Consider the following 19403-nt stretch of genomic DNA (forward strand, 5'->3'; position numbering starts at 1 on the left):
AGTCACCACATCAAACAGATGGAAACATTCCATGTACAATCTCTGAGATCTATTATGTGTCTCCGGTGGCAAGACAAGGTCTTCAACCTGGAGGTAATGCAGAGAGCAAACAGCATAAAGACACAGCTCCGATGGACTGGCCACACCATCAGGATGCCCCAACACCAAAGGATTTTATTTGGCGAGCTGCAGCAGGGGCATTGAAAGATAAGTCAGCCCAAAAAGTGTTTCAAAGACAACCAGCAACAGGCAACTTCGAGAGGGAAAGAAACATTCATCTAACTGAAGCCAGAGAAAAGTGTTTCAAAGACAACCAGCAACAGGCAACTTCGAGAGGGAAAGAAACAATCATCTAACTGAAGCCAGAGAAAAGTGTCATTACTGCACAACAGGGCCAACATCACCAACAGAAGAACTTGTCTGTCCCTCATGTCTCAGAGTCTGCATTTCAAAAGTTGGACTCCTGAGCCACTCAAGAACCCACAATAAACCAGAGTGACGTGCACAAGATGTCATTATCCTAACCGATGGACTCCCAGGGAGAGAGAGAAATGGGAGAGTGGTACGTTCCTATAAACATGAAATGATCGTGTGTTGAGTCTCTCGATTTTCACATTTCTCTGGCGATAGCATGAATTGGCTCCCACAGATATAGGCTTGCACAATAGTGGAAAAGCAGCTATTGATAGATACTTATCCATTATAGATGTTGAATGCTGTGCTGTTAAAAACATTGAACATATTTCAATTTTTTATTCCCAGAGAGGGAAAAAAGGCAGTGGATATCATAAAGTAGTGAAGACTTTGTGCAAGAATGGCGGCGTTTACAAACCAAAAGGGAAAAGGCAAAGGAGAAGGGAAATAAACCTTAATGAGAGTTTAGCCTCATGTATGATCAAGCTCATTGATGAAGAGTTTAAGACATATTTCCCGTAAGTAATTTAATCATTATTAGGAGAAAAATGTAAAATCAATAATTAATACTAGAATTGAATCAACTTGGAATTCAATTAAATCTGGTATGTCACGCCCTGACCAGAGTTTGCTTTGTATGTTTCTATGTTTTGGTTGGTCAGGGTGTGATCTGTGTGGGCATTCTATGTTGTTTGTCTGGTTTGTCTATTTCTATGTTTGGCCTGATATGGTTCTCAATCAGAGACAGGTGTTTTGCATTGTCTCTGATTGGGAACCATATTTAGGTAGCCTGTTTTGTATTGTGGGTTGTGGGTTATTGTCTATGTCTATACGTTGGTTGCTTGTGTCTGCACTTTCGTTATATAGCGTCACGGTCGTTTTTGTTGTTTTGTAGTTTGTTTAAGCGTTCTTTGTTTATTCAATTAAGTATGTATTCTAACCACGCTGCGTTTTGGTCCGATCCTTACTCCTCCTCAGACGAGGAGGATTACGACGTTCGTGACACCATACTTCTGATTTGGACATATTGTGTTTCAGAAATGAGGGCAAACGTGGCCCAATCAGGGAGCAGATTGAGACATTCACCCTTGACACGAACAGCTTGGTTGGGGAGCACCCAGAAGTGTCACTGCATCTGATATTCCTCAAGACAGAGGTAGGTTTTCTTTTTAATATCTGGAAAAGCAACATTGACATACACAACTGATTTTGCCTGTGCTTAGCTGTACTCCATTTCTTTTTTTCCTAAAAACTCCCTAGTTCTTTCCGATGACAAGCATACCCATAACATAATGCAGCCACCACTATGCTTGAAAAGATGAAGTGGTACTCAGTTATGTGCTATGTTGGATTTGCCCCAAACATAACGCTTTGTATTCAGAACAAAACGTTAATTTCTTTTCCACATTTTTTGCAGTATTACTTAAGCGCCTTGTTGCAAACAAGATGCATGTCTTTGAATATTTGTATTCCTTTTTTTCACTCTGTCATGTGGAGTAACTACAATGTTGGTGATCCATCCTCAATTTTCTCATATAACAACTATTCAACTGTAAATGTTTTAAAATCACAATTGGCCTCATGGTGAAATCCTGAGCAGTTTTCTTCCTCTCTAGGAAGGACGTCTGTATCTTTGTAGTGCCTGGCTGTATTGATACACCATCCAAAGCCGAATTAATAACACCATGCTCAAAGGGATAGTCAGCGTCTGTTTTTTGTTAGACCTCTGGATGCTGTTTGCCATTGTGCCCTTAGATTCATTACTGGTGTTCATTTTAGATCTCACCATTGTGTATTGTATCAAAAGGTGGGTTGGACCTCTCTGTATGTAAGAAGAGATCAGCATTCCCTTTTGTTTATTTACAAAGCATTCATGCAGAAACTTCCAGCATATCTGATTTCACTCATTAAGGTTAAAACAATAAAATACAGCACAGGAACACAAGATTGGATAGCACTAGATTTACAAAAGTAGTTTCAGAACTAGGAAAAAACGACTTAGATTTTCATGCTCAGCAGAAGTGGAATATAATACAAAATGAGCTCAGGCTTGAACGCCTTGTGCCTTTTAAATTAGTTTGAAGCATTGTTTGAGGAAATGCTTAAGGAGGAATATACTTGTTTCTGATGTCTGCTTGTGTGCTTGTTGCTAAATGTATTTTTAAAATCTATTTAAACAGGGCACACTTGCGAAAGAGAACGTTTTTTAAATGTGTTTTCCCTGAATAAATATAGGTAAAGGAAACCACCTAAATGCAATTTTGTAATTTGGGTGAATTATCCCTTCAACTTAAATGAGGGGTCTTCTTGATCATGTTTTTCTATCTGAAAGGAAACTGAATTGAAGGCAAAACTAATCTGTGACCTCCGTGAGAAAAAGAAAAAAATCTACTCCACTCTAACCGAGTCAATCAAGGACTCCATGCTTCAATGCTATATAAGTAAGTCTTGAAATGAACATGTATTATCTGATAAAGTGTTGTGACCTAGTCATGAGAATGATAATGATATTTGTGAAGTAACACGTTTTCAAACATACTGTACAGTGCATTCGGAAAGTATTCAGACCCCTTCCCTTTTTACACATTTTGTTACATTACAGCCTTATTCTAAAATGGATGAAATAAAAACATGTCCCTCATCAATCTACACACGATAGCCCATGATGATAAATAAAAAACAGAAATACCTTATTTACATAATTATTCAGACCCTTTGCTACCAGACTCGAAATTGAGCTTAGGTTCATCCTGTTTCCGTTGATCATCCTAGGAGATGTTTTTACAACTTGATTGGAGTCCACCTGTGGTAAATTCAATTGATTGGACATGATTTGGAAAGGGACTATATATAAAGTCCCATAGATGACATGGCATGTCAGAGTTCAAAAACCAAGACATGAGGTCGAAGGAATGGCCCGAAGAGCTCCGAGACAGGATTGTGTCAAGGCACAGATCTGGGAAAGGGTACCAAAAAATGTCTGCAGCATTGATGGTCCCCAAGAACAGTGGCCTTCATTATTCTTAAATTTAAGAAGTTTGGAACCACCAAGACGCTTCCTAGAGCTTGTTGACCAGCTAAACTGAGCTATCGTGGTAGAAGGGCCTTGGTCAGGGAGGTGACAAAGAACCCGATGGTCACTCTACAAGAGCTCCAGAGTTCCTCTGTGGAGGACAACCATCTCTGCAGCACTCCACCAGTCAGGCCTTTATGGTATAGTTGCCAGACGGAAGCCACTCCTCAGTAAAAGGAACATGACAGCCTGCTTGGAGTTTGCCAAAAGGCACCTAAAGGACTCTCAGACCATGAGAAACAAGATTCTTTGGTCTGATGAAACCAAGATTGAACTCTTTGGCTTGAATGCCAAGCATCACGTCTGGAGGAAACCAGGCACCATCCCTACGGTGAAGCACGGTGGTGGCAGCATCATGCTGTGGGGATGTTTTTCAGCGGCAGGGACTGGGAGACTAGTCAGGATTGAGGGAAAGATGAACAGAGCAAAGTACAGAGAGATCCTTGATGAAAACCTGCTCCAGAACGCTCAGGACATCAGACTGGGGCGAAGGTTCACCTTCCAACAGGACAACGACCCTAAGCACACAGCCAAGACAATGCAGGAGTGGCTTGGGGATACGTCTCTGAATGTCCTTGAGTGGCCCAGCCAGAGCCCGGACTTTAACCGAATCGAACATCTCTGGAGAGACCTGAAAAAAGCTGTGCAGGGACGCTCCCAATCCAACCTGACAGAGCTTGAGAGGATCTGCAGAGAAGAATGGGAGAAACTCCCCAAATAGAGGTGTGCCAAGCTTGTAGCGTCATACCCAAGACGCCTCGTGGCTGTAATCGCTGCCAAAGGTGCTGATGTAGATTGATGAGGGGGGAAAACAATGTCATCCATTTTAGAGTAAGGCTGTAACATAACAAAATGTGGAAAAAGTCAAGGGGTCTGAATACTTTCTGAATGCATTGTATGTAGAATGTGCAGTGTTAATAGCAGATGAAGTCGTACAATGGTTATGGAAACAATATGATGACTGTGTTTTAGGGTCGTCAGAGCATGCAGGAAAAGATTCTCTGAAAAGGATGAAAGATGAGCTACATCATCACATGAAGAATAACAACATTTTCCAGAAGGCTAAGAAAGATATGCTGGGTGGTTTAATAAACCTGAAGGTTTGACACATTCAGGGCCGGATAGCATATCATAGCAAAATGTGTAGAATGGCTGGAAATTTGCATTGAAACTGTTAAATGTTCTCTCAGCTTCATGGCAAAATGTGTAGAATAGCAGGAAATTATCACAAATATATTTAATCCACATGGAAAAATGTGATCAACAGCATGACCTGAGCTATAAAACAACATGTTTTCCTCTGTCCCATGGCAAGGAAATTAGCTTTAAAACTGCAACATTTTCTCTTAGCCTCATAACAAAGTGTAAAATAGCATTATAAAACTACACATACATAATGTATTTTCATCAAGACTGTTAAAATGTTCATTTTGGTTGGACAGCTGACAAAAAAGATCATCCATAATTTCATTGAATAACCCACAGTAAAGCAAGGCATGACATTCAGTTTCAATGGAATGATTGTTGCAAAAAGTATATACACATTAATCTAGGGGAGTGTTTTGTATCGACCAGTCTCAATAGCGAGATGGGCCACTCCATATCTACATTTTTCAAGAGTTTCGATATTGATTGGATAAAACAGTACATACATAGGGTTCTGTCCCAAAAGTGCATTTCAAAAGACAGTAGGTGCGCAGTTTGTAACTTTCAGGTTTGTTTATCAGTCGGTACCACTTTAGTTCAATGCTCTCTAAAATAATTCAAAAGCATTATGGTCATTTCTAGAATACAGTCTGTCTGTATCAGAGTCATACAGATGGAGTTAAAAAAGGATTTGACATGGTAAATAAATATTTTCTTTACAGTAGCAACATTGCAAGCCCTTAATAATAAACTTTTACATAGATGTTCATTTGGCATGGTGCAAAAATGCATAGCCACTGGTGATGCCATATAGGTTTTCAGCCCATATCACCTTGAATAGCAGCATTTGGCATGTATGTTACCGTTCAAATTAAATTCAGTTGTGTAATGTCTGTACATGTAACAACCCTATTGTCATTCTGCCTTCACACAGCAGGTTAGGGGTGCATTTTCAGATGGGTTAAGTTTAGTAATCTTCTTGGGATCTGCATGTTTCCACAGGTCACCATAGCAACTATGATCCCACTTGCTGAATTCAAATATTTGCGGCTTGAACGCAAACCAAAATACCCTCAAGAAGAACCTAGTTTATGAACACCCAGTGCACAGCATTTAGACTTGGTTGTGGTAAAGCACAATCATCACTTAATGTCAGAGTGGACTAAATAATAATTTCTGTCCTGTATTAGGATCACATCGTGATGCAGCTGAAGTGTAAACTACAAGAATCAATGGATCTCTCACTGAAGACCCCCAACAGCTCGTTCCTCCCAGGTAAATGAAATGGACCAAATGCCTTACCTATTCCAATATAGTTTAAATCAAGTCAAGTACTTGTCAGAACAAGTCTGGAAACCATGTCCACTTTATCTTGAGCTGCATTTAGCTTGTGTCATAAGTAAATGTGTATACCCTACTTACATTTCAGATCAGAACCACAATATTTGAAGGAAGATGCATCATTTGATTTTTCAGCAAAACTTATTTTGTTGTACAGCTGAAGGGTGGGGCTCGGGAAATGTAACCCAGAGCACTCTCAATGAAAGGATTGACAATCCATGACATGCATTTAATGGTTTTAAAGTAACAGTCCAGTTTTTCCAGATTTCTATGAAACGACCTATAATCAATGACAATAGGAGTGAAATATTTTTTACTTAATTTTTTTAAAAATTAATATGTTAAAAACAGCTTTTCTGTGTTGGAATGGGCATATACTGGTCATTAAACATATTCATGTCACGCCCTGTCCTTAGAGAGCCTTTTATTCTCAAATTGGGTTAGGTCGGGTTGTGACTAGGGTGTGTACTCTAGTTTTGTTATTTCTATGTTGGCCTGGTATGGTTCCCAATCAGAGGCAGCTGTCTATCGTTGTCTCTGATTGGGGATCATATTTAGGCAGCCTTTTCCCACTGGGTTTTTGTGGGATCTTGTTTGTTTGTGTGTAGTTGCCAGTGAGCACTGCATTTGACTTCACGTTTCGTTTTGTTCTGTATTGTTTTGGTGAGTTTTATTTAATTAAACATGTGGAACGCTTCGCACGCTGCGCCTTGGTCCGTTAATTCTACAAACGATCATGACAATTCATGCCAATAGGCACCCTGAATGACCTACTTGTCACGGCCGTCGAATGAAGTAGACCAAAGCGCAGCGTCGTGAGCGTAAATATTCCTTTTTATTAGGATGCCGCCGACAAAATAATAAACAATACAAAAACAACCGTGAAGTTTAAGGCTATAGTGACACAAACAAAGACAACTTCCCATACTGAAAGGAGGGAAAAGGGCTACCTAAGTATGGTTCCCAATCAGAGACAACGATAGACAGCTGTCCCTGATTGAGAACCATACCCGGCCAAAACATAGAAATACAAAATCATAGAAAACAAAAACATAGAATGCCCACCCCAAATCACACCCATACCAAACCAAATAGAGACATAAAAAGGTTCTCTAAGGTCAGGGCGTGACAGTACCACCCCCCAAAGGTGTGGACTCCGGCCGCAAAACCTGAACCTATAGGGGAGGGGCTGGGTGGGGATCTATCCGCGGTGGCGGCTCAGATGCGGGACGCAGACCCCGCTCCACCACTGGCTCACCCCACCTTGGTGGCACCTCTGGTGCGGGGACCCTTGTTGCCGACCCCTGACTGGGGACCCTCGTTGCGGGCCCCGGACTGGGCACCCTCGTTGCGGGCCCCGGACTGGGCAGCCTCGTTGCGGGCCCCGGACTGGGCACCCTCGTTGGAGGCCCCGGACTGGAGATCGTCGCTGGAGGTTCCGGACTGGAGACCGTCGCTGGAGGCTCCGGACTGGAGACCGTCGCTGGAGGCTCCGGACTGGAGGCCGTCGCTGGAGACTCCGGACTGGAGACCATAGTTGGAGGCTTCGTGCCATGAATCATCACTGGAGGCTTCGTGGCATGAATCATCACTGGAGGCTTCTTGCCATGGATCATCACTGGAGGCTTCGTGCCATGGATCATCACTGGAGGCTTTGTGCCATGGATCATCACTGGAGGCTTCTTGCCATGGATCATCACTGGAGGCTTCTTGCCATGGATCATCACTGGAGGCTTCGTGCCATGGATCATCACTGGAGGCTTTGTGCCATGGATCATCACTGGAGGCTTCGTGCCATGGATCATCACTGGAGGCTTCTTACGATGGATCATCACTGGAGGCTTCGTGCCATGGATCATCACTGGAGGCTTCGTGCCATGGATCATCACTGGAGTGAGGAGACGTATGGGCAGTCTGGTACGGGGAGCTACCACAGGGCTCACCAGGCTGGGGAGACATACAGGAGGCCTGGTTCTGGCAGCAGGCACAGGACTCACCAGGCTGGGGAGACATACAGGAGGTTTTGTCCTTGGCAGAGGCACCGGATACACTGGGCCGTGGAGGCGCACTGGAGGTCTCGAGTTTAGAGCCTGCACAACCCGTCCTGGCTGGGTGGTTATCTTCGCCCTGCAAATCTGTGCCCATTGCCTGAAAAATATGAACTTAGTTTGGCCACTTTTCAGCATATTACAAATCTTCGATGTACTTGTTACAGTGTATACAAGAACCAGAGCGCATGACTTGAAAACCCCCCACAATTTAAATGAACCCCCCACACAAACCCCCCTGAAATGGTTTCCTCCCTGTTTAGCTTTTGTGCTACAGTTAGGCTAGGCAGTATGCTTGTATTTGGGGTGATGATCTGCGAGGTGATAACATTTGACCTGCTTTGTGATTTGTCAAAAATTGTAAACGACTTATCAAGTCCATGGGGGGTAGAAATGGGGGAAGGTATCATGGGGGATATGATGCAGGAAATATTACTATGATGGGGGACTTATCAATCAATGAGAGGCAACACAGGAGAAGTTTATAAGATAAATACAAATAAAAGCCCTGGAAAGGGGGGTCTGTGCTGGCAACCCATAGTTACAATCTGATGCCGCATTCAAAACAACTGGGAACTTGGAACTTGGAAATCTCTGAGTTCCGACTTCAGTGCGTTCAAGACAACTGGGAACTGAAAAAAACTAGCTCCGACTCTGAAAAATAGTTTTGAATGGTCATCCAACTCCGATTTCGAACTAGGGCCTCTTTCTAGAGCTTTGACTTTCCTACCTGAAGATCACTGACGTTATGATTTGACCTTGTATTTTTCAGAGTTCCCAGTTGTCTTGAAGCACCATAACTCAGTCAAATGAACTGTCCCTTAACCTTGTTTTGTTATAACATCTTTGGTCTGATGGACATTTACGTGACAACCAGAATGCAATGTATGATGTCAACAAACATGGAGCCACACATAGCTGGCAAATAGCTTAGCATTAGCATGATCAGTACAACCCTCAAAAAAGTATTAAATTGTCCATTAAAATCTATGCAAGAATCTAACTGCATTATTTGTTATTACATGATGTTCCATGCATACATACAGTATGCTACAGTAGAAACAAAAACACAATATGAAGAAAATGAGGCACTTACTTTGATAGGAACGCACACATCTGTAAGGAAAACAACAATGTAAGGAAAATAACAATGAAGACAATGCGGGCGCCAGACAAAAAAAATGTGCTGGGGGAAAAGTTTGTGCAAGGCCTGTTCTGACTAGAGATGCACAAATGTCTGCATACTTGATCTTCGGACACACTGGGGAAGTGCTTGGGTTCTCATCGAAGAGAGAAGTTTGTACGGTTTAGTAAAGCCTCAAACATAAATTGTCCGCAACAGTGAAATGGGCTACTTCTACGTGAATTAATAAGGAGGCGGAACACACAAACTGTTGTTAGAAAAGAAAACTTTATAGAAAATAATTTGAAATGTACAAGTTGAAAGATAGCCAATAGATAATTAGCAGGCAGCGTGCCTTGGTTTGAGGGCAGCACAGGTTAACTGGCCTGTTGCATAACAATCACATGTTGGAACAGTGGGTGCATTCTGACATCACACGCATTAATTTAAAAAACTCACGCTGGGGCAACCATTAGAGATATTTGGAACTCACACGTGAAAAGGTAAAAGATTTCTTTAAACAGCCACTACAAACATCAGCTAACTTTAGCCACCACACGCTAACAATCAATAGAAGTGATGGAGCCATTTGAGCATATTTTGTTGTCTTAAATGGCCATAACACCTTTAAGTAACATCAAACCATCACAGCACAGTTGAACAATATATGTCACATAGAAATCCAATATGGATGGTGTTAAGAGATAGATGGGAGGGGTTGAGTGGAGCTGAAGGGTGGGACTAATAGCAACAGGATAATAAATGTAAAATATACTGTGTCTGTAAAATGTATATAGGTTCAGAACTTTTGTGAAATAGCACAGTTAAATGTAAATAGAAATCAAACTGGATGGACATCAGAAATAGATGGGAGAGGTGGAGGTTAGATATAACTATTAAAATAGATTGTGTCCGTGAAATTTATATAATATGTATAAGCTGGTAGTAGAAGACTTAGTGTTGTTGTTTTATTAGTTTACTCCAATTAGGGGAGGGGTGGTAGGGTTTGTGGGAAATAATACAAGAAAATCTATGTTAAAAAGACGTGTGTGTGTGTGTATGTATGTATGTATGTATATATATATATATATATATATATATATATATATATATATATATATATATATATATATATATATATATATACACTGCTCAAAAAAATAAAGGGAACACTTAAACAACACAATGTAACTCCAAGTCAATCACACTTCTGTGAAATCGAACTGTCCACTTAGGAAGCAACACTGATTGACAATACATTTCACATGCTGTTGTGCAAATGGAATAGACAACAGGTGGAAATTATAGGCAATTAGCAAGACACCCCCAATAAAGGAGTGGTTCTGCAGGTGGTGACCACAGACCACTTCTTTGTTCCTATGCTTCCTGGCTGATGTTTTGGTCACTTTTGAATGCTGGCGGTGCTTTCACTCTAGTGGTAGCATGAGACGGAGTCTACAACCCACACAAGTGGCTCAGGTAGTGCAGTGCTTACAGCCCAACACCGTGCAGGACGTTTGGCATTTGCCAGAGAACACCAAGATTGGCAAATTCGCCACTGGCGCCCTGTGCTCTTCACAGATGAAAGCAGGTTCACACTGAGCACATGTGACAGAGTCTGGAGACGCCGTGGAGAACGTTCTGCTGCCTGCAACATCCTCCAGCATGACCGGTTTGGCGGTGGGTCAGTCATGGTGTGGCGTGTCATTTCTTTGGGGGGCCGCACAGCCCTCCATGTGCTCGCCAGAGGTAGCCTGACTGCCATTAGGTACCGAGATGAGATCCTCAGACCCCTTGTGAGACCATATGCTGGTGCGGTTGGCCCTGGGTTCCTCCTAATGCAAGACAATGCTAGACCTCATGTGGCTGGAGTGTGTCAGCAGTTCCTGCAAGAGGAAGGCATTGATGCTATGGACTGGCCCGCCCGTTCCCCAGACCTGAATCCAATTGAGCACATCTGGGACATCATGTCTCGCTCCATCCACCAACGCCACGTTGCACCACAGACTGTCCAGGAGTTGGCAGATGCTTTAGTCCAGGTCTGGGAGGAGATCCCTCAGGAGACCATCCGCCACCTCATCAGGAGCATGCCCAGGCGTTGTAGGGAGGTCATACAGGCACGTGGAGGCCACACACACTACTGAGCCTCATTTTGACTTGTTTTAAGGACATTACATCAAAGTTGGATCAGCCTGTAGTGTGGTTTTCCACTTTAATTTTGAGTGTGACTCCAAATCCAGACCTCCATGGGTTGATCAATTTGATTTCCATTGATCATTTTTGTGTGATTTTGTTGTCATTACATTTAACTATGTAAAGAAAAAAGTATTTAATAAGAATATTTCATTCATTCAGATCTAGGATGTGTTATTTTAGTGTTGTTTGTTGTCAGCACATTCAACTATGTAAAGAAAAAAGTATTTAATAAGAATATTTCATTCATTCAGATCTAGGATGTGTTATTTTAGTGTTCCCTTTATTTTTTTGAGCAGTGTATATGTATATATGTATGTGTATATATTCATATATATATGTGGGTATGTGTATGCAAAAAAAAAATATATATATATAACCAAATACAGAGTTGATTTTTAGTTAAATTCAGGTGATTTGGCCACTATCTAACATCAAGTTCTAAAATCCTGAACTTCCCCCTTAAAAGTTGATGCTTGTTCTGAACCCTTTCTCTTATGCAGATGATGTCACTGTGGAGTATAACAAGATGAAGATGTACTATGAGAAACTAATGGGTTGCTCTGGTGCAGTACAATTCACTCCAAGACTGGATTTGCACATAAAAACTACCGCTTTTGAGTCGCTGTCTGAGAATGGAAGGAAGCGTGTGCAGGTATGTTTGTGGGGAGTTGATTAACCACATCTCAACCACAATTCAGTCTGAGAGTATTTGATACCATGTACTAGAGTTGCCTGGTCTTCCTTTTTCTGTTACAGGTGTCAACAAGTGTAACAATGTTAAAACCTGAGATTGTCAAAGATCTTACAACACATAACCACAACCCTACTTATAGGTAACTATGGATCACTGAAACGTCCACTGCTTTATCATGGCCTTTTCCTATGGTCATGTTTACCACTAATCAGTTCCACACAGAATCTACAAAGACATTAAGTCAGGAGTGCTTGACTCTTTTGATATATAAAATGAGTTTACATCTGTCACCTCTGCCCTTCGTCTGCCTTGCAGGCTCCAATGCCCCAAGGCAGGTATTTTCCAGTGCAGTTCCACTGGACTGGTGTTTCTGATGGAAGGGAAAGGAGATGTGGTTTACAAGGTGACTCAATGGGACAGCAGCCTCCTGGGCTCCAGGATACCAGCAGGACCCCTATTCAGCATTGACTGTCCTGAGCAGTCTGTCCGCCAACTGCATCTCCCACACTGTATGTGTGATGGTAAGTGATGCATTACTGTATGTGTGATGGTAAGTGATACATCACTGTATGTGTGATGGTAAGTGATACATCACTGTATGTGTGATGGTAAGTGATGCATCACTGTATGTGTGATGGAAAGTGATGCCTCACTGTATGTGTGATGGTAAGTGATGCATCACTGTATGTGTGATGGTAGGTGATGCATCACTGTATGTGTGATGGTAGGTGATGCATCACTGTATGTGTGATGGTAAGTGATGCATCACTGTATGTGTGATGGTAAGTGATGCATCGCTGTATGTGTGATGGAAAGTGATGCCTCACTGTATGTGTGATGGTAAGTGATGCACCACTGTATGTGTGATGGTAAGTGATGCATCACTGTATGTGTGATGGTAAGTGATGCATCGCTGTATGTGTGATGGTAAGTGATGCACCGCTGTATGTGTGATGGAAAGTGATGCATCACTGTATGTGTGATGGTAAGTGATGCATCGCTGTATGTGTGATGGTAAGTGATGCATCGCTGTATGTGTGATGGTAAGTGATGCATTACTGTATGTGTGATGGTAAGTGATGCATCACTGAATGTGTGATGGTAAGTGATGCACCACTGTATGTGTGATGGTAAGTGATGCATCGCTGTATGTGTGATGGTAAGTGATGCATCGCTGTATGTGTGATGGTAAGTGATGCACCACTGTATGTGTGATGGTAAGTGATGCATTACTGTATGTGTGATGGTAAGTGATGCCTCACTGTATGTGTGATGGTAAGTGATGCGTCACTGTATGTGTGATGGTAAGTGATGCACCACTGTATGTCTGATGGTAAGTGATGCATTACTGTATGTGTGATGGTAAGTGATACATCACTGTATGTGTGATGGTAAGTGATGCATCACTGTATGTGTGATGGTAAGTGATGCATCACTGTATGTGTGATGGAAAGTGATGCATCGCTGTATGTGTGATGGTAAGTGATGCATCGCTGTATGTGTGATGGTAAGTGATGCATCGCTGTATGTGTGATGGTAAGTGATGCACCACTGTATGTGTGATGGTAAGTGATGCATCACTGTATGTGTGATGGTAAGTGATGCATCGCTGTATGTGTGATGGTAAGTGATGCACCGCTGTATGTGTGATGGAAAGTGATGCATCACTGTATGTGTGATGGTAAGTGATGCATCGCTGTATGTGTGATGGTAAGTGATGCATCGCTGTACTTGTGATGGTAAGTGATGCACCACTGTATGTCTGATGGTAAGTGATGCATTACTGTATGTGTGATGGTAAGTGATGCATCACTGTATGTGTGATGGTAAGTGATGCATCGCTGTATGTGTGATGGTAAGTGATGCACCGCTGTATGTGTGATGGAAAGTGATGCATCACTGTATGTGTGATGGTAAGTGATGCATCGCTGTATGTGTGATGGTAAGTGATGCATCGCTGTACTTGTGATGGTAAGTGATGCATCACTGTATGTCTGATGGTAAGTGATGCATTACTGTATGTGTGATGGTAAGTGATGCATCACTGTATGTGTGATGGTAAGTGATGCATTACTGTATGTGTGATGGTAAGTGATGCATCACTGAATGTGTGATGGTAAGTGATGCACCACTGTATGTGTGATGGTAAGTGATGCATCGCTGTATGTGTGATGGTAAGTGATGCACCGCTGTATGTGTGATGGTAAGTGATGCACCACTGTATGTGTGATGGTAAGTGATGCATTACTGTATGTGTGATGGTAAGTGATGCCTCACTGTATGTGTGATGGTAAGTGATGCGTCACTGTATGTGTGATGGTAAGTGATGCACCACTGTATGTGTGATGGTAAATGATGCATCACTGTATGTGTGATGGTAAATGATGCATCACTGTATGTGTGATGGTAAGTGATGCATTACTGTATGTGTGATGGTAAGTGATGCATCGCTGTACTTGTGATGGTAAGTGATGCACCACTGTATGTCTGATGGTAAGTGATGCATTACTGTATGTGTGATGGTAAGTGATGCATCACTGTATGTGTGATGGTAAGTGATGCATTACTGTATGTGTGATGGTAAGTGATGCCTCACTGTATGTGTGATGGTAAGTGATGCGTCACTGTATGTGTGATGGTAAGTGATGCCTCACTGTATGTGTGATGGTAAATGATGCATTACTGTATGTGTGATGGTAAGTGATGCATCACTGAATGTGTGATGGTAAGTGATGCACCACTGTATGTGTGATGGTAAGTGATGCATCGCTGTATGTGTGATGGTAAGTGATGCATCGCTGTATGTGTGATGGTAAGTGATGCACCACTGTATGTGTGATGGTAAGTGATGCATTACTGTATGTGTGATGGTAAGTGATGCCTCACTGTATGTGTGATGGTAAGTGATGCATCACTGTATGTGTGATGGTAAGTGATGCCTCACTGTATGTGTGATGGTAAATGATGCATCACTGTATGTGTGATGGTAAGTGATGCATCATTTCTAATAATACAATAATAAAATGGGTATGACATGACACTACCACTGAATAATACATTCAATAATAATACATACTTTGGATGAGACTTACAGTAAATTAAAGCATTATTTACAGTCAATGAAAGCATTGTTCTTATTCTGCAGAGAAGGATGACAATTTGTCCCTGGCCCATGTTACTGATGGCAACATGGAGATTGTTCAGCCACTCAAGACGACTGCTACACACGTGATTGTGAACGTCACACACCTCTCCCTCTTTGGCCTCATCAGGGATGTGTTCTCCTTCCTCCCGGTCCGAAGCCAGGTGCTGCTGTTCCTCCGACCACAAGGGAACAGACACCAGAAGCGCAAACTGAGTGTTATGTTGTTGCCCAATAATGTGCCACTTTGTGAGGTAATATTTACAGTATCAATGAATTAATTCTGCAGACTACAAGAGCTGTTTGGTAGACTGAAAGAGTCAAGCTGCAGGGTCTTCAGAAAGTACTCACACCCCTTTTTTACAGCCTAAATTGAAAATGTATTAAATTGAGATTTCGTGTCACTGGCCTACACACAATACCCCATAATGTCAAAGTAGAATGATGTATTATTATTAGTTATTGTTTTTTCAAATGAATTATCAATGAAAAGCTGAGATGTCTTGAGTCAATAAGTCTTCAACCACTTTGTTATGGCAAGCCTAAATAGGTTCAGGAGTAAAGATATAGTAAACAAGTCACATAATAAGTTGCATGGACTCGCTCTGTGTTAAACATGATTTTGAATGACTACATTATCTCTGTACCCCACGCATATAATTATCTGTAATTAATTGTCATCGGCAAGAACTAGGGAGAAACGGAATAGAGCGAAGCACAGGCAAAATCCTACAGGAAAACCAGGTTCAGTCTGCTTTCCAACAGACACTGGGAGACAAATGTACTTTTCAGCAGGACAATAATCTAAAACACAAAGCCAAATATACACTGGTTGCTTACCAAGACAACATTGAATGTTCCTCAGTGGCCTAGTTACAGATTTGACTTAAATCAGCTTGAAAATCTATTGCAAGACTTGAAAATGACTGTCTAGCAATAATCAACAACCATGTTGACAGAGATGGAATAATTTATTTAAGAATAAGGCGTCGCTGCAGTACCTTAAATATACTTAAACAGTATACTTAAACTAAATATTTAATAATAAGAGCTTTGCAATAGCAATGACTTTTAAAATAGCAATGACTTTCAACGATTCACCATTTCTAATGAACCGTTGAGTGTCAAGACAAAAGTACAAAGGTCTTTTCTAGCCAAGCTACACCCCTTTCAACCTACATGATGAACAACAGATACATAGAATGTGTCACAAGGTTAAGACTCCAAACTGGAACCATCTCTCCCTGGTATGGTATATAGCAGAAACATTAACTCATGTTCTCTGGAATGCTCTTTAGGTTTTAACACCCAAAGACATCGTAAATCTCCTCTGTCAGTGTTATCTCATAGAGGCCCATCCTCAGTAGAACACACACACAATAGTTAACAGAATACTCTATTCTGTAGAATAAAACAACCATTATAATGCAATACAAGCATTATAACACAATCTTGCAAATTCCATGACAGTAGGCCGTCATTGTAAATAAGAATTTGTTCTTAATTAACTGACCTGCTTAGTTAAATATTAAAATAATAATGTGCAAATATTGTACAATCCAGGTGTGCAAAGCTCTTAGAAACTTACCCAGAAAGACTCAGAGCTGTAATCACAGCCAAAGGTGATTCTAACATGTTAATACTTATGTAAATACTTATGTACTTATGTAAATTTGATATTTAATTTAATATTTAAATATTAAATATTAATTTAATTTTCAATACATTTGCAAAGATTTCTAAAAACATGTTTTTACTTTTTCATTGTCGGGTATTGTGTGTAGTTGGGTGAGAAAAGGAAAACAATTTGTAATTCAAGCTTTAACACAATGAAATGTGGAATAAGTCAAGGGGTATGAATACTTTCTGAAGGCACTGTAGCCATTACTTGATTTCTGTTAGTGTGAAGGTTTCAGTTTACCGTGAAGTAATGCACCTTTATTCTTTGAAGGTGGAACATCTACAGAAGGGGAGTACTTTCATTCAAACCAGCTCCAACTGCACATTGACTCCCAGAGGAAAATATGGTCTCTGCTGTGAGCTGGTGGCAAATTCTACCATACAGCCAAAAGTAAGCATGGCCATAACATACAACCATACTTTCCTATATAATTATTCCTTTGTAATGTGCTATTGCTGGTTTGATGTGTGGTTTTTATGTGCATGTGCCTGACACCATGAAGTTCCCACAGGAAAAAACATGTGCTAAATGGCCCCTCAATTCTAGCTCTCTGTTACTGTCTATATTTGGCTAATAATCTTTTTCATTTTGTGTTTCAGAGTGGGCAGTTTGACTATGACTACAGCCCAAACTTCCACCCCACATTTCAGGTGTTTTTAGACTGCATGTCGGGTGCAGAGAACATCAGACTGAGTCTTTTAGACAGAGGAAGTAACGATCAAAGAGTGTGGGAGTGTCTAGTTCCAACAGGTTAGATCAAATGCCAGTTTGTTATGAACCTGTACACCCCTCACCCCAACACATTTAAACTGTATTCAACACACTATACACCCCTCACCCCCTACTTATTTAAACTGTATTCAACACACTGTACACCCCTCACCCCTACTTAATAAACTGTATTCAACACACTGTACACCCCTCACCCCTACTTATTTAAACTGTATTCAACACACTGTACACCCCTCACCCCAACACATTTAAACTGTATTCAACACACTGTACACCCCTCACCCCAACACATTTAAACTGTATTCAACACACTGTACACCCCTCACCCCCTACTTATTTAAACTGTATTCAACACACTGTACACCCATCACCCCCTACTTATTTCAACTGTATTCAACACACTGTACACCCCTCACCCCTACTTATTTAAACTGTATTCAACACACTGTACACCCCTCACCCCAACACATTTAAACTGTATTCAACACACTGTACACCCCTCACCCCCTACTTATTTAAACTGTATTCAACACACTGTACACCCCTCACCCCCTACTTATTTAAACTGTATTCAACACACTGTACACCCCTCACCCCCTACTTATTTAAACTGTATTCAACACACTGTACACCCCTCACCCCTACTTATTTAAACTGTATTCAACACACTGTACACCCCTCACCCCCTACTTATTTAAACTGTTTTCAACACACTGTACACCCCTCACCCCCTACTTATTTAAACTGTATTCAACACACTGTACACCCATCACCCCCTACTTATTTCAACTGTATTCAACACACTGTACACCCCTCACCCCTACTTATTTAAACTGTATTCAACACACTGTACACCCCTCACCCCAACACATTTAAACTGTATTCAACACACTGTACACCCCTCACCCCCTACTTATTTAAACTGTATTCAACACACTGTACACCCCTCACCCCCTACTTATTTAAACTGTATTCAACACACTGTACACCCCTCACCCCCTACTTATTTAAACTGTATTCAACACACTGCACACCCCTCACCCCCTAGTAATTTAAACTGTTTTCAACACACTGTACACCCCTCACCCCCTACTTATTTAAACTGTATACAACACACTGTACACCCCTCACCTCCTACTTATTTAAACTGTATTCAACACACTGTACACCCCCTACTTATTTAAACTGTATTCAACACACTGTACACCCCTACCCCCTACTTATTTAAACTGTATTCAACACACTGTACACCCCTCACCCCTACTTATTTAAACATTATTCAACACACTGTACACCCCTCATCCCCTACTTATTTAAACTGTATTCAACACACTGTACACCCCTCACCTCCTACTTATTTAAACTGTATTCAACACACTGTACACCCCTCACCCCCTACTTATTTAAACTGTATTCAACACACTGTACACCCCTACTTATTTAAACTGTATTCAACACACTGTACACCCCTCATCCCCTACTTATTTAAACTGTATTCAACACACAGTACACCCCTCACCCCCTACTTATTTAAACTGTATTCAACACACTGTACACCCCTCACCCCCTACTTATTTAAGCTGTATTCAACACACTGTACACCCCTCACCCCCACTTATTTAAACTGTATTCAACACACTGTACACCCCTCACCCCAACACATTTAAACTGTATTCAACACACTTTACACCCCTCACCCCCTACTTATTTAAACTGTATACAACACACTGTACACCCCTCACCCCCTACTTATTTAAACTGTATTCAACACACTGTACACCCCTCACCCCCTACTTATTTAAACTGTATACAA

The 19403-nt window shown here is 41.3% G+C and overlaps 1 protein-coding gene across 1 annotated transcript in view; it reads left to right on the forward strand.

Annotated features, from left to right (window-relative positions):
- The window catches only part of LOC129832779 (nuclear GTPase SLIP-GC-like), a 39486-nt gene extending 21873 nt beyond the window's left edge, over positions 1 to 17613 (forward strand). Inside the window, exons 14-24 of the mRNA XM_055896776.1 lie at positions 763 to 932; positions 1453 to 1570; positions 2747 to 2855; positions 4460 to 4587; positions 5824 to 5908; positions 11842 to 11993; positions 12098 to 12174; positions 12351 to 12556; positions 15181 to 15431; positions 17129 to 17248; positions 17458 to 17613. Of these exons, the coding sequence (XP_055752751.1) occupies positions 763 to 932; positions 1453 to 1570; positions 2747 to 2855; positions 4460 to 4587; positions 5824 to 5908; positions 11842 to 11993; positions 12098 to 12174; positions 12351 to 12556; positions 15181 to 15431; positions 17129 to 17248; positions 17458 to 17613 (1572 nt within the window). The remainder of the gene's footprint in view (positions 1 to 762; positions 933 to 1452; positions 1571 to 2746; positions 2856 to 4459; positions 4588 to 5823; positions 5909 to 11841; positions 11994 to 12097; positions 12175 to 12350; positions 12557 to 15180; positions 15432 to 17128; positions 17249 to 17457) is intronic.
- Positions 17614 to 19403: the final 1790 nt, after the last annotated feature.

Source organism: Salvelinus fontinalis, chromosome 34 (assembly GCF_029448725.1).
Source record: "Salvelinus fontinalis isolate EN_2023a chromosome 34, ASM2944872v1, whole genome shotgun sequence".
Taxonomy (NCBI): Eukaryota; Metazoa; Chordata; class Actinopteri; order Salmoniformes; family Salmonidae; genus Salvelinus; species Salvelinus fontinalis.